This window comes from Artemia franciscana, chromosome 3 (genome assembly GCF_032884065.1).
Source record: "Artemia franciscana chromosome 3, ASM3288406v1, whole genome shotgun sequence".
Lineage (NCBI taxonomy): Eukaryota > Metazoa > Arthropoda > Branchiopoda > Anostraca > Artemiidae > Artemia > Artemia franciscana.
The window spans coordinates 34,045,089-34,061,080 of NC_088865.1; the positions used below are offsets into that span (position 1 = coordinate 34,045,089).

General features: G+C 36.5%; 1 protein-coding gene across 2 annotated transcripts in view; it reads left to right on the forward strand.

Annotated features, from left to right (window-relative positions):
- The window catches only part of LOC136025206 (uncharacterized), a 248,249-nt gene that overhangs the window by 6,293 nt on the left and 225,964 nt on the right, over positions 1 to 15,992 (forward strand). For both annotated transcript variants that reach the window (XM_065701012.1, XM_065701013.1), the window contains exon 2: positions 2,613 to 2,664. In XM_065701012.1, the coding sequence (XP_065557084.1) occupies positions 2,613 to 2,664 (52 nt within the window). The remainder of the gene's footprint in view (positions 1 to 2,612; positions 2,665 to 15,992) is intronic.

The window sequence follows — 15,992 nt, forward strand, 5'->3', positions numbered from 1 at the left end:
TTCGTATTTATTTTTCTTATTTCGCGAAATTGTTAACAACTGTAAATGTTATTATGTTCTAAATTTATTTAAGATTTTATCTGACCACACGCTTTGGGAGACACACAAGCACTTGGAGATAAAGGTGATATACCCCTGAAGTCGACATTTTGGGGCGGGGGAGTCTACAAAAAGCTAATGGAAAAACAAGTTTTTGTGGGTGTTTTTACATTCAAAGCATCTTATTGCCCTTGCATATGAGCAATTACTTTCAGGCATAAAACAAAAGTGAACATGCATGATGAAAAAAAGGAATATGCGGTTAGAAGATATGCGACAAAGACAATCATATCGAATAACAAGAGCCAAGACCTCATATGGCATGAGCTCAAGCAGAATCCTTAGAACCAATAGGTTGATTTAAAAGGAAGTCAGAGGCTTAATGCCGGTCGGAATTTAAAAAAGAGCTCTGAGACACGAGTCCTCCTAAATATCAAAATTCATTAAGATCCGATCACCCATCCGTAAGCTAAAAACACCATTTTTTCTAATTTTTTCTCTCTCTTCAACCCCCAGAGAATCGAATCGAGGAAAACGACTGTTATCAAGTAAATTTGTGTGGGTCCCTGACACGCCTACCAATTTTCATCGTCCTAGCACGTCCAGAAGCACCGAACTCGCCAAAGCACCCCCCCTGAACTCCCCCAGAGAGAGTGGATCCAGTCCGGTTACGTCAATCATGTATCTATTACATGTGCTTATTCTTCCCACCGAGTTTCATCTTGATCTCTCCACTCTAAGCGTTTTTTGAAATTTCTGGTTTCCCCCTTCAACTCCCCCAAAGTCACCAGATCTGGTCGGGATTTAAAATAAGAGCTCTGACACATGAGTTCCTTCTAAATATCAAATTTCATTGAGATCCGGTCACCCGTTCGTAAGTTAAAAATACCTAAATTTTTCTAATTTTTCTGAATTACCCCCCCCCCAAAAAAAACCTCAAAAGAGAGAAGATCCAGTCTGGTTATGTCAATCACGTATCTAGAACTTGTGATTATTTTTCCCACCGAGTTTCGTCCCGATCTCTCCACTCTAAGCGGTTTCCCAAGTTTCCCGTTTTCCCATCCAATTCCCCCCAGCATCACCAGATAGGGTCAAGATTTAAAATTAGAGCTCTAAGACACGAGTTCCTTCTAAATATCACATTGCATTAAGATCCAATCACCAGTTCGTAAGTTAAAAATACCTCTTTTTTTCTAATTTTTCCGAATTACCGAATTATGCCCCCCTAACTCTCCCAAAGAGAGCAGATCCAGTCTGGTTATTTAAATAACATATCTAGGACTTTTGATCATTCTTCTCACCAAGTTTCATCCCGATCTCTGCACTCTAAGCATTTTTCAAGATTTCCTTTTTCCCCATCCTCCTCCCCCCAGTGTCTCCAGATCCAGTCGGGATTTAAAAGAAGAGCTTCGGAGCACGAGATACTTCTAAATATGAAATTTCATTAAGATATGATCACCTGCTTGAAAGTTAAAAATACCTCATTTTTCCAAATTAAACGAATCCCCACTCCCCCCAGATGGTCGAACCGGAGAAGCGATATTATATATTTGTAATTTAAAAATATAATAATAATTATAATATTATTATTAAAATTCTGATATTATTAGTAAATACCAAGTGCCTTAAGAACGAAAGTGACGCCTTACGGCTTAAAACTAAAGAATAATGTGATGAGTATTCAAATGCGTAATTAGAGAATCAAATTTATAATAGCCTGCCAAGAATATTAAAAACAAAGAAATTCAGTAATCAAAAATCTACAGTTTACAGACTTCACGCCCTATCTACTATAAACAAAAAAAATTGAACTGAGAGTAAGGAGCAACATCAAAACTCAAAGCGAACAGAAATTGTTCCGAATTTTTTGGGATTGCCCCGCCCCCCCCCCCACCATCAATACCTCGTCCTTTACACTATCTTTTTGACTTTTTGTCCCAGTTCTTTAAGAAGTGTTCCTGAAACACAAAAGCCGTTTAAATGGAATAATAAGCTTTTCTAAGGGTTCTAAAAACTTTAGCGTAAATATTGAAGTATTGATGAGACTCCCCTTCCCCGCTAGAAAATCCCTTGCGGACGATTCAGCCTGAAGAATTGTCCTTAGTTTACTTTCGTTTCAAAAAGATTTTAATTTCTAATCGTTTTCTCGATCATTCCGGAAAGCCCTATTTCCATGAAATTTTTGCTGCACCACCCCCCCTAATTACTTGCATAGAATATGATGAATTCAATTCTTTATCTTGATATCCATTATTTTTTCTATGAAAAATTTCGAAAATAAATTTTTTCTTCAATATGAACGCCGCATACGAACTTAGCTTCAAAGGTGGTTAACTGGTGAACTCAGTAAGACACAAGCGGATACTTTATGCCTTTTCAATGATGTTAGAAACAGCAGAATTAGAAAAACTGTGAACAAATACGCTAACGACAACAACAACAAAAAATTAAAAGAAAAAAACTTTCACCAGAGAAAAAAAAAAAAAAAAAAAAAAAAAAAAACACTGAAATTAATTTCAACAGGTGTAGAGAAACTGTATTAACGCATGTAACATTTGACTTTTTTTTTCCAGGGACTACATTTTTTCATTTGTGTTCAATTGATATTCAACTGCCTCTGTAAAAGTAAGTAAACTGTATTTTCCGTTTAAGAATAGTACTCTTTAACGTTATTAAAAAAAAAGAAGTTTTTTCAACTGAGAGCAAGGAGTAGGATGAATACCTAAAACGAACAGAGACTATTCCGTATATAAGGGTTCTTGCCCGTCCTCGATTCCTTTGCTCTTTACAATTTCGTTACAATTGAATTTTTCAGTGCTTTAAATGAATGTTCTTACACAAATTACACGGCTCTTGTGCTTAAGGAGCCTTTCTTAAAGAATTGGGCCAACAATTTAAATTTTAGCGTAAAGAGCGAGGGATTGATGAGGGGTTATGCCTCCCTAGAGGCGTATAAGCAAATGAATAAAAATAAACCTTTCTATCCAGGATCAGGGTTGTTAATAGTTACAATGTTTGGGGGCGGGGGACGAGAAGTTCTAACGACGGGCTGGTCATTTTTACGAACTGTTTTTTTTTTTCAATAATTAGCATAATGTGTGTTTTGAATATTAGCCTACATGTAAAATCACTGCATGATTTGATAAAACCGCTACTTCTACCAATCGAGATTGAGATTTCGGTAAATGTCATGTAATTATTCCCATGTTCTTTACCAAATGTAAAATTTTGGCACCATCTGTAGAATCATGACTAGAGTCGGTACCGACCAACTGCTGCGTTTACCGACCAAGTTAAAAATTTCTGCAGATGACTATATCAGTATTTGTGTGTCTTTATTTAACTGAACAAAATATATGGCGGAGTTGGAACAATCGTGGCGCTTAGTGCCACGATTTTACCGAATAAATTCGTTTACTGAATGTTAAAAACATTGGGAGGGGAAGACCCGTTCCCCAATACGTGATGGCCCTGTTCAGAAGGCACGACGAAAAATATTTTTAGCAATATTCGAACTGCCCTTGTGTTTGACCATTTGTTTGGAAGCATTGTAGGTAAAAAAAAAAAAAAATCCAAATATAATCATAAAAGGTAATGGCCTGAGGAGGGAGCACCCCCCTCACATACAAAATTATTTCTGTTTTTGTAAGTTTAATGTCGGTCTTTATCTTTTATTGAAAAAGCTGTTGTTTCTTTTTAACTTCTGTTCTTTTTAAGACTATATTTATGGTTACTCTAAATATAAGGGGAATTGTCACCTTTGAAATTTTACACTTTGCATAAGAGTTAAACGTCGTCTGTATGACAATGTTTCGAGAAAAAGGGCACAATTTAGTGCATCATGGCTGCAGCAGTAGCTGTAACCTAGTGAAGAGCGAATCATCGCCCATATTAACAAAAAATTGAAAACCGCGTCTTGAAACAAAACTGCCTATTGAGAAGAAATGGCCATCTAGCACTGAAACAGTAATGGTAACTATTGTTTCGGTTAATCTTAAAAGTAAAAGTTTATTGCGAAAACAAACTAACAGTGAAATTGAAAAAGGGCCTTAAACCCCTTGAAAATGGCGCCATACAGAAATAAAAAGTGAACCATTGGAATCGACGTGGTTGAAAAGATTTTCTAGGATAATTACAGTCCTCCACCTTGAGCACCAAGGCAAGTCACTTTTTTTTGCATTGGTAGCACTGATGTGTCTCCCTTTTTTTCTTTCTTTTTTCTACCAGGGAATAGTGATGCCTCAATCTATTTAGAATGAGCCATAGCCGCTACTCTTTTCTTTCGTTAATGACTTAAGACTACGAAGAGGTCTAACAGCAATCCCCTCAAGACGCATGTGTTATTAATTTTCTTCAAGAGTAGGTATAGCCTATGTTACGTAATAGGGCCTTTTCTAAGAAATGCAGTGTTAATTACTTAAAAAACCCAATTGAGCCAGGAAAAATTTTCAGGGGTTCGCTAGTGGAAGACCTTCAAGTCTCTGGGCCCCTAGCAACCCTTCCCACCGGGGACCCCTAACCTAACCTGGCAACCTTTTTTACTGGGGGCCCCTAGCACCCAATTAAACCGGGAGTTTGTGATTCTTGTGATTCCTCGGCACGCTTTCTTTTCTTACTTTCTCTATCAGCAGCAAGCCTGATTTCTTGCTGTTCTTGTAATTCCTCGGCACGCCTTCTTTTTTCAGATTCTCTTTTAGCAACAAGTCTGCTTCCGCGTTGCTCTGGTAGTTCCTCGGCATGCTTTCTGTTCTTTCGTTCTCTATCAGCCTCCAGCCTGTTTCCCTGCTGTTCTTTTGATTCCTCGGCACGCCTTCTTTTTTCACTGTCTCTTTTAGCAGCAAGTCTGCTTTCGCGTTGCTCTGGTAGTTCCTCGGCACGCTTTCTTTTCTGACTTTCTCTATCAGCAGCAAGTTTTTTGGCATAGACTCTTTGAGCATCTTCATCAGTCATTGTAAACTTAAACATTAATAGATTTCTACGTGAACATATGTCTTATATAACTTGAATGACGTCACCGTCAAAGCAAAAATGACGACAACTAATTTCATGACGTCAGCCGACACAGAAACATGACGTCACCTGACAACTAATTTCATGACGTCAGCCGACACAGAAACATGACGTCACCTGATCCACAGATCCACAGACAGACAACTTATTTTTATATATATAGAAGATATATATATATATATATATATATATATATATATATATATATATATATATATATATATATATATATATATATACTAGCTGTTGGGGTGGCGCTTCGCGCCACCCCAACACCTAGTTGGTGGGGGCGCTTCGCGCCCCCCCCAAGCCCCCCCGCGCGCGTAAGTCGTTACGCGCCATAATAGTTACGCGCCATTGTAGTTGTGTCCCTATGTTATATAAACTTGCGAATATACAACATTCTTTGCTGTCCCATTGTCTTTGCATATAAATAGATTGTCAGGTTATCCCCCTGTTTCCCCCGGTGTCCCCGTTGTAGTTGTGTCCCTGTGTCCCGGTCGTCATTTATATTCCCTGTGTCCCGGGTCCCGGTCATCATTTGTATCCCGGTGTCCCGGTCTGTATATACATTCGTTTTTTAGTTTTGTTTTTCTCCTTTATTTTTTTCCTTTTTTTTCTTTTTTAGCTTATTTAGATTTTTAGATTTTTTAGTTTTTTTTATTAGTTTTTAGTTTTTATTTCTTTTTAGTTTTTTTGTCCCGGTCGTCATTTATATCCCCCTGTTTCCCCCGGTGTCCCCGTTGTAGTTGTGTCCCTGTGTCCCGGTCGTTATTTATTTTTTAGTTTTTTACCTTTTTTTAGTTTTTTTAGTTTTTTAGCTTTTTTATTTTTTTTATTAGTTTTTAGTTTTTTTGTAGTTTTTGCCTTTTTTTTAGTTTTTTTAGTTTTTTAGCTTTTTTATTAGTTTTTAGTTTTTTTTGTAGTTTTTGCCTTTTTTTAGTTTTTTTAGTTTTTTAGCTTTTTTATTTTTTTTATTAGTTTTTAGTTTTTTTTGTAGTTTTTGCCTTTTTTTAGTTTTTTCAGTTTTGACGTCACCTGATCCAGTTTTTTCAGGTGACGTCACCTGATCCACGATCCACAGATCCACAGACAACTTATTTTTATATATATAGATAGTTTTTTTTTTTTTACTTATGTCCTGGTCGTCATTTATACTCCCTGTGTCCCGGTGCTTTGTTGATTGCTAATCGAACATTCCTTTTGTCCTGGTCGCTTTCTCTTTGAGTGTCGTCATTTATTAGTTTTTTCCTTTTTTTTTTTAGTTTTTTATTGGTTTTTACCTTTATTTTAGCTTATTTTTCAGTTTTTTCCTTTTTTTTAGTTTTTTTTTATTTTTTATTTTTTTTAGTTTTTTACCTTTTTTTAGTTTTTTTAGTTTTTTTAGTTTTTTAGCTTTTTTACTTTTTTTATTAGTTTTTAGTTTTTTTTTGTAGTTTTTGCCTTTTTTTAGTTTTTTCAGTTTTTTTTTTAGTTTTTTATTGGTTTTTACCTTTATAGTTTTTTTAGTTTTTTAGCTTTTTTATTTTTTTTATTAGTTTTTAGTTTTTTTTGTAGTTTTTGCCTTTTTTTAGTTTTTTCAGTTTTGACGTCACCTAATCCAGTTTTTTCAGGTGACGTCACCTGACACATCCATCCACACATCCATCCATCCATCCATCCACAGACAACTTATTTTTATATATATAGATATATATATATATATATATATCTATATATATAAAAATAAGTTGTCTGTGGATGGATGGATGGATGTGTCAGGTGACGTCACCTGAAAAAACTGGATCAGGTGACGTCAAAACTGAAAAAACTAAAAAAAGGCAAAAACTACAAAAAAAACTAAAAACTAATAAAAAAAATAAAAAAGCTAAAAAACTAAAAAAAATAAAAAAAGGCAAAAACTACAAAAAAAACTAAAAACTAATAAAAAAGCTAAAAAACTAAAAAAACTAAAAAAAAGGCAAAAACTACAAAAAAACTAAAAACTAATAAAAAAAATAAAAAAGCTAAAAAACTAAAAAAACTAAAAAAAGGTAAAAAACTAAAAAATAAATAACGACCGGGACACAGGGACACAACTACAACGGGGACACCGGGGGAAACAGGGGGATATAAATGACGACCGGGACAAAAAAATAAAAAGAAATAAAAACTAAAAACTAATAAAAAAAACTAAAAAATCTAAAAATCTAAATAAGCTAAAAAAGAAAAAAAAGGAAAAAAATAAAGGAGAAAAACAAAACTAAAAAACGAATGTATATACAGACCGGGACACCGGGATACAAATGATGACCGGGACCCGGGACACAGGGAATATAAATGACGACCGGGACACAGGGACACAACTACAACGGGAACACCGGGGGAAACAGGGGGATAACCTGACAATCTATTTATATGCAAAGACAATGGGACAGCAAAGAATGTTGTATATTCGCAAGTTTTACGTAGTTAAAACCATATATATATATATATATTTCTATATTCACAGGTGGGACATAGGGACACAACTACAATGGCGCGTAACTATTATGGCGCGTAACGACTTACGCGCGCAGGGGGGCTTGGGGGGGGGCGCGAAGCGCCCCCACCAACTAGGTGTTGGGGTGGCGCGAAGCGCCACCCCAACAGCTTGTATATATATATATATATATATATATTATATATAAAAATAAATTGTCTGTCGTTGTGGCTGTCTGTCAGGTGACGTCATGTTTCTGTGTCGCCTGACGTCATGAAGTTAGTTGTCGTCATTTTTGCTATGACGGTGACGTCATTAAAGATATTTAAGACATATATGTTCACGTAGAAATCTATTAATGTTTAAGTTTAAAATGACTGATGAACTTACAATGGCAAAAGCCGATGAAGATGCTCAAAGAGTCTATGCCAAAAAACTTGCTGCTGATAGAGAAAGTCAGAAAAGAAAGCGTGCCGAGGAATCAAAAGAACAGCAAGGAAACAGGCTTGAGGCTGATAGAGAAAGAAAGAACAGAAAGCGTGCCGAGGAATCAAAAGAACAGCAAGGAAACAGGCTTGAGGCTGATAGAGAAAGAAAGAACAGAAAGCGTGCCGAGGAACTACCAGAGCAACGCGAAAGCAGACTTGCTGCTAAAAGAGAAAGTGAAAAAAGAAGGCGTGCCGAGGAATTACAAGAACAGCAAGAAATCAGGCTTGCTGCTGATAGAGAAAGTAAGAAAAGAAAGCGTGCCGAGGAATCAGAGCAACCTGAAAGTTATCGCCTGGCATTCAGGAACAGCCCAGTCGATGATTATAGCTTGAGTAGATGTGTTCAAATCGGGACAATGTCTAAAATTTGTCCCTGTTGCAAGGCCTTGAAATTCAATAATGAAACAATGGGAATGTGTTGCGCCTCAGGAAAAGTTAAACTTCCTCTATTAGCTGTACCACCAGAGCCATTGAAGACTTTCCTTATTGGAACTACGTCAGAATCTAAGCGTTTTTTGTCACAAATCAGAAAATACAACTCATGTTTCCAAATGACGTCGTTTGGAGCCCAAATCGAAAATCCAGATCAATTTATGTCTACTTTCAAAGTAAAAGGGCAAATTTATCATAGAGCAGGGTCCCTTCTACCATTCTCAGGCGAGAATCATAAATTTTTACAATTGTACTTCATCAGTGATAGAAATTCTGAATTGAATGCACGTTGCGAAATTTCTCCCAACGTTGAAAAGACAATCGTTTCCCAATTGCAACATCTTTTCCACGAAAATAATAATTTAGTGCGTCTGTTCAAAACAGCCATCGATTTGATGCCTACTGATATGCATAAAATTGTTATTTCCGCTGACAAAACGCCTCCTGGCCAACATATGCGTAGATACAATGCTCCAACTATCGACGAAGTGGCAATCGTTATGGTCGGTGATCAGTTTTTACCTCGAGATATTATTCTTCATAAGCGAAACGCTCAATTGTTAAGAATTGCTGAAACTCATCGATGCTACGATGCCCTACAATATCCTATCATTTTTTGGGATGGAGCCGACGGCTATCACTTTAATATTAAATTGATGAATCCAGCCACTAACAAAGAAATGAATAAGAAATGCAGTGCAATGCATTCTGATTCCTATAGACTAATGATTCGGCAGGATGAAGAAAATTATATTTTAAAATGCCGTGAATTGTTTCACAAATTTGTGTTGGATATGTATTCTAAAATTGAATCAGAACGTTTGCTATATATCCGCCTGAATCAGACCAAGCTCCGCTCTGAACAATACATTCATTTCCGAGATGCAGTTATAAATGACGGTAATACCACAAACGTTGGAAGATTAACAATTTTACCTTCGTCATATGCTGGCAGTCCCCGTCATATGCATGAATATGCTCAAGATGCTATTGCGTATATTCGTCTCTATGGTCGTCCAGATTTATTTATTACATTTACATGTAATCAATCTTGGGACGAGATACTGCAGCTTTTACTTCAAGGACAATCGGCGGTTCATAGGCATGACATTACGGCACGTGTCTTCCGGCAAAAGTTGAAATCACTGATAAACTATCTTGTAAAACATGAAGTATTTGGGTCAGTGCGATGCTGGATGTACTCAGTGGAATGGCAAAAACGAGGTTTGCCACACGCCCATATACTAATCTGGCTACATAAAAAAATTACTTCGAACGAAATTGATAATGTGATTTCCGCTGAAATACCTGATAAAAATGTCGATAAGGGGTTACATGATATTATTGTAAAAAATATGATACATGGACACTGCACTGAACGAAAATTCACCATGAATGGCCAAAGGAAGGTGCACAAAGCAATATCCTCGACTTTTAGTACCCAAAACAATTACTGGCAATGATGGTTACCCACAATCTAGAAGAAGATCTACTGAAGATGGCGGTAAAACAGCAATAATAAAGAAGCGTAACGGTACCACCATCGAAGTAGATAACCAGTGGGTTGTTCCATATTCCCCATTATTATCAAAAACATTTAATGCACACATAAACGTTGAATACTGTAACTCCGTAAAGGCAATCAAATACATATGTAAATACGTCAACAAAGGCAGTGACATGGCAGTTTTTGGCTTGCAGTCCGAAATCAAAGATTTCGATGAAATCGTACAATATCAGGCTGGAAGATACATAAGCAGTAATGAAGCTGTTTGGCGAATTCTTTCATTTCCGATACATGAACGTAGTCCAGCTGTTGTTCACTTAGCGGTACATTTACAGAATGGTCAACGTGTTTATTTCACGGAAACCAACGTGCAACAAAGAGTCCTGAATCCACCGGATACAACATTAACAGCTTTTTTTTCGCTTTGCAAAAATGATTCTTTTCCAAAAAAACTGCTGTATACTGAAGTGCCTTCGTATTACACGTGGAATACTAAAAATAAAGTATTTGAACGTCGAAAACAGGGTAAGTCAGTCGACGGCTAACCTACCATCTTCAAAGATACCACGATAGGAAGACTCTACACCGTTCACCCCAATCAACATGAATGCTTGTTTCTACGCCTGCTTTTGGTGAATGTACCCGGTCCGACGTTCTTTGAGTATTTGAGGACTGTAAATGGTACTATACATGACACTTACCGTAGTGCATGCCAAGCTCTGAATTTATTGGAGAATGACCAACACTGGGATAACTGCATCAATGAAGCGTGCGAAACGTCAACCCCAAGTCAAATTCGTGCATAAAAAAATTACTTCGAACGAAATTGATGATGTGATTTCCGCTGAAATACCTGATAAAAATGTCGATAAGGGGTTACATGATATTATTGTAAAAAATATGATACATGGACCTTGCGGTACACTGGACGAAAATTCACCATGCATGGCCAAAGGAAGGTGCACAAAGCAATATCCTCGACTTTTAGTATCAAACACAATTACTGGCAATAATGGTTACCCACAATATAGAAGAAGATCTACTGAAGATGGCGGTAAAACAGCAATAATAAAGAAGCGTAACGGTACCACCATCGAAGTAGATAACCAGTGGGTTGTTCCATATTCCCCATTATTATCAAAAACATTTAATGCACACATAAACGTTGAATACTGTAACTCCGTAAAGGCAATCAAATACATATGTAAATACGTCAACAAAGGCAGTGACATGGCAGTTTTTGGCTTGCAGCCCGAAATCAAAGATTTCGACGAAATCGTACGATATCAGGCTGGAAGATACATAAGTAGTAATGAAGTTGTTTGGCGAATTCTTTCATTTCCGATACATGAACGTAGTCCAGCTGTTGTTCACTTAGCGGTACGTTTACAGAATGGTCAACGTGTTTATTTCACGGAAACCAACGTGCAACAAAGAGCCCTGAATCCACCGGATACAACATTAACAGCTTTTTTTTCGCTTTGCAAAAATGATTCTTTTGCAAAAAAACTGCTGTATACTGAAGTGCCTTCGTGTTACACGTGGAACACTAAAACCAGGGTAAGTCAGTCTACGGCCAACCTACCATCTTCAAAGATACCACGATAGGAAGACTCTACACCGTTCACCCCAATCAACATGAATGCTTCTTTCTACGCCTGCTTTTGGTGAATGTACCCGGTCCGACATCCTTTGAGCATTTGAGACCTGTAAACGGTACTATACATGACACTTACCGTAGTGCAAGCCAAGCTCTGAATTTATTGGAGAATGACCAACACTGGGATAACTGCATCAATGACGCGTGCGAAACGTCAACCCCAAGTCAAATTCGTGCATTGTTTGGCATCATTTTAACAACTTGCTCTCCATTAGCTCCTACAGAGTTATGGGAAAAATATAAGTCAAAAATGTCCGAAGATATACTCCATCGAAAACAGTTAGAGACATCAGATATGATTTTTGATTTTACATCAGAAATTTATAACTACACTTTAGTTATTATATAAGATTTGTGCGTATGTTTGGCAAACAAACCTCTTCAGGATTTGGGAATGCCTTCAAATAACCGTATCGCTGCTGTTTCGACATGTGTAGAATTGGATCGTGAACAAAGTTACAGTACGAGTGATCTATTGTCGTATGTACAAAATAACATTTCCAAGTTAACGTCGGAACAAAAAGACATTTATGATACGATAATGCATTGTGTCGATAACAACGTTGGAGAAATTTTCTTTTTTGATGCGCAAGGAGGTACTGGTTAAACGTTTGTGATAAAATTGATTCTGGCATCAATTCGATCAAAAAATGATATAGCGTTGGCAATTGCGTCGTCCGGAATAGCCGCAACATTGCTGCCTGGTGGAAGAACTGCTCATTCCGCTTTGAAATTGCCTCTGAATTTGCATTCTACAGACACTCCCATGTGCAATATTTCCAAATCATCTGGGATGGGTAAAGTATTGCAGCAATGCAAACTTATTATTTGGGATGAGTGCACAATGGCACACAAAAAATCGCTCGAGGCTCTGGATCAATGCTTGGAAGATTTGAGAGGGAAGTCGAAACCCTTTGGCAGCACATTAATATTGCTTGCGGGAGATTTCAGGCAAACATTACCTATAATACCTAGATCAACTCCTGCAGACGAAATGAATGCTTGCCTGAAAAATTCTAATTTATGGGCACACGTAAAAATATTAAAATTAACTACAAATATGCGTGTCCGATTGCAAAACGATGACTCTGGTCAAACATTTTCAGATCAATTGCTGGCAATTGGAAACGGAGAGCTCCCAGTAGACTCAATTTCAGAACGTATACAACTACCTGCTGATTTCTGTAATTTAGTGACGTCCAAAAATGAATTGATTGAAAAAGTATTTCCGAATATTCTAAAAAATTATAAAAATAATAAATGGCTAAGTGAAAGAGCGATTCTCCCACCCAAAAATATAGACGTCCACGAAATCAACAATATTGTTTTGACCAAGATTCGAGACCAGGCAGTCCTTTACAAGTCAGTCGACACAGTTTTGGAACCAAATGAAGCGGTTAATTATCCATCTGAATTTTTAAATTCCATAGATCTTTCAGGGTTTCCACCACACGTGCTACAACTAAAAATAAGCGTACCAATAATACTTTTAAGAAATATCAACCCACCAAAGCTTTGCAATGGCACGTGACTTGCCGTAAAAAAAACAATGGAAAACCTAATAGAAGCCACAATCTTGACAGGGCCTTTTGAGGGTGAGGCTGTTCTTATTCCTCGCATTCCCATGATTCCAACGGATCTGCCTTTTCAATTTAAAAGATTGCAATTCCCAATTCGATTAGCATTTGCAATCACCATTAACAAAGCTCAAGGTCAATCATTAGAAAAATGTGGTATAGATCTTAATACTGATTGTTTTTCCCATGGACAATTGTACGTTGCATGTTCGAGGATCGGTAAACATGACAATCTATTTATATGCAGCGACAATTGGACAGCGAAGAATGTTGTATATTCGCAAGTTTTACGGAGTTAATTTGTATTGTATCTATCTATCTATCTATCTATATAAAAACGAGTTGTGTGTATGCATGTTTGTTTGTTTGTAAAAAGAGCTTTTGCATATGACGTCATTATTAGTACATACGGCTTTGTATATGCACAGACAATGGGAAAGCCAAGAATGTTGTATATTCGCAATTTTTACGTAGTTTAACTCCTGCAGACGAAATGAATGCTTGCCTGAAAAATTCTAATTTATGGGCACACGTAAAAATATTAAAATTAACTACAAATATGCGTGTCTGATTGCAAAACGATGACTCTGATCAAACATTTTCAGATGAATTGCTGGCAATTGGAAACGGAAAGCTCCCAGTAGACTCAATTTCAGGACGTATAGAACTACCTGCTGATTTCTGTAATTTAGTGACGTCCAAAAATGAATTGATTGAAAAAGTATTTCCGAATATTCTAAAAAATTAAAAAAATAATAAATGGCTAAGTGAAAGAGCGATTCTCGCACCCAAAAATATAGACGTCCACGAAATCAACAATATTGTTTTGACTAAGATTCGAGACCAGGCAGTCCTTTACAAGTCAGTCGACACAGTTTTGGAACCAAATGAAGCGCTTAATTATCCATCTGAATTTTTAAATTCCATAGATCCTTCAGGGTTTCCACCACACGTGCTACAACTAAAAATAGGCGTACCAATAATACTTTTAAGAAATATCAACCCACCAAAACTTTGCAATGGCATGCAACTTGCCGTAAAAAAAACAATGGAAAACCTAATAGAGGCCACAATCTTGACAGGGCCTTTTGAGGGTGAGGCTGTTCTTATTCCTCGCATTCCCATGATTCCAACGGATCTGCCCTTTCAATTTAAAAGATTGCAAATCCCAATTCGATTAGCATTTGCAATCACCATTAACAAAGCTCAAGGTCAATCATTAGAAAAATGTCGTATAGATCTTAAAACTGATTGTTTTTCCCATGGACAATTGTACGTTGCATGTTCGAGGGTCGGTAAACCTGACAATCTATTTATTAGCAGCGACAATTGGACAGCGAAGAATGTTGTATATTCGCAGGTTTTACGCAGTTAATTTGTATTGTATCTATCTATGTATCTATCTATATAAAAACGAGTTGTGTGTATGCATGTTTGTTTGTTTGTAAAAAGAGCGTTTGCATATGACGTCATTATTAGTACATACGGCTTTGTATATGTACAGACAATGGGAAAGCCAAGAGTGTTGTATATTCGCAATTTTTACGTAGTTTGGAACACATATATAAATCTATCTATATTCACAGGTGGGACACAGGGACACAATTACAATGGCTCGTAACTAATATGGCGCGTAACGACTTACGCGCACGGGGGAGCTTAGGGGGGCGCAAAGCGCCCCACCAACTAGGTGTTATATAACTAGGTGTATATATAACATTTAGTATATATATATATATATGTATATATATATATATATATATATATATATATATATATATATATATATATATATATATATATATATATATATATATATATACATATATATATATATATATATATATGTTTTTAACTAAGTAATACTTGCGAATATACAACATTCTTGGCTGTCCCATTGTCTTTGCATATACAAAGCCTTATATACTTATAATGACGTCATATGCAAACGCTCTTTTTATAAACAAACAAACATGCATACATACAAATTATTTTTATTTAGATAGATAGATAGATATACATAAACAATACAAATTAACTTCGTAAAACTTGCGAATATACAACATTCTTTGCTGTCCCATTGTCAGTGCATATAAATAGATTGTCAGGTTTACCGACCCTCGAACATGCAACGTACAATTGTACATGGGAAAACAATCTGTATTAAGATCTCTACCATATTTATCTAATGATTGCCCTTTGTTGATTGTGATTGCAAATGCTACTCGAATTGGGAATTGCAATCTTTTAAATTAAAAAGGCAAATCCGTTGGAGTCATTGGAATGTGAGGAATAAGAACAGCCTCACCTTCAAAAAGCCCTGTAAAGATTGTTGCCTCTATTACGTTTTCCATTGTTTTTTTTTTACGGCAAGTCGCGTGCCATTGCAAAGCTTTGGTGGGTTGATATTTCGTAACAATATTATTGGTACGCCTATTTTTAGCTGTAGCACGTGTTTTGGAAATCCTGGGATATCCAGGGAATTTAAAAATTCAGATGGATAATTAACCGCCTCATTTGGTTCCAGAACTGTGTCGACTGACTTGTAAAGGAATGCCTGGTCTCGAATCTTAGTCAAAACAATATTGTTGATTTCGTGGACGTCTTTATTCTTGGCTGCCAGAATCACTCGTTCTTTTAGCCATTTATGATTTTCATTATTGGTTAGAATATTCAGACTTACTTTTTCAACCAATTCATTTTTGGACGTCACTAAATTACAGAATTCAGCAGGCAGTTGTATACGTCCTGAAATTGAGTCTACTGGTAGCGTTCCGTTTCCAATCGCCAGTAATTGATCTGGAAATGTTTGACTAGA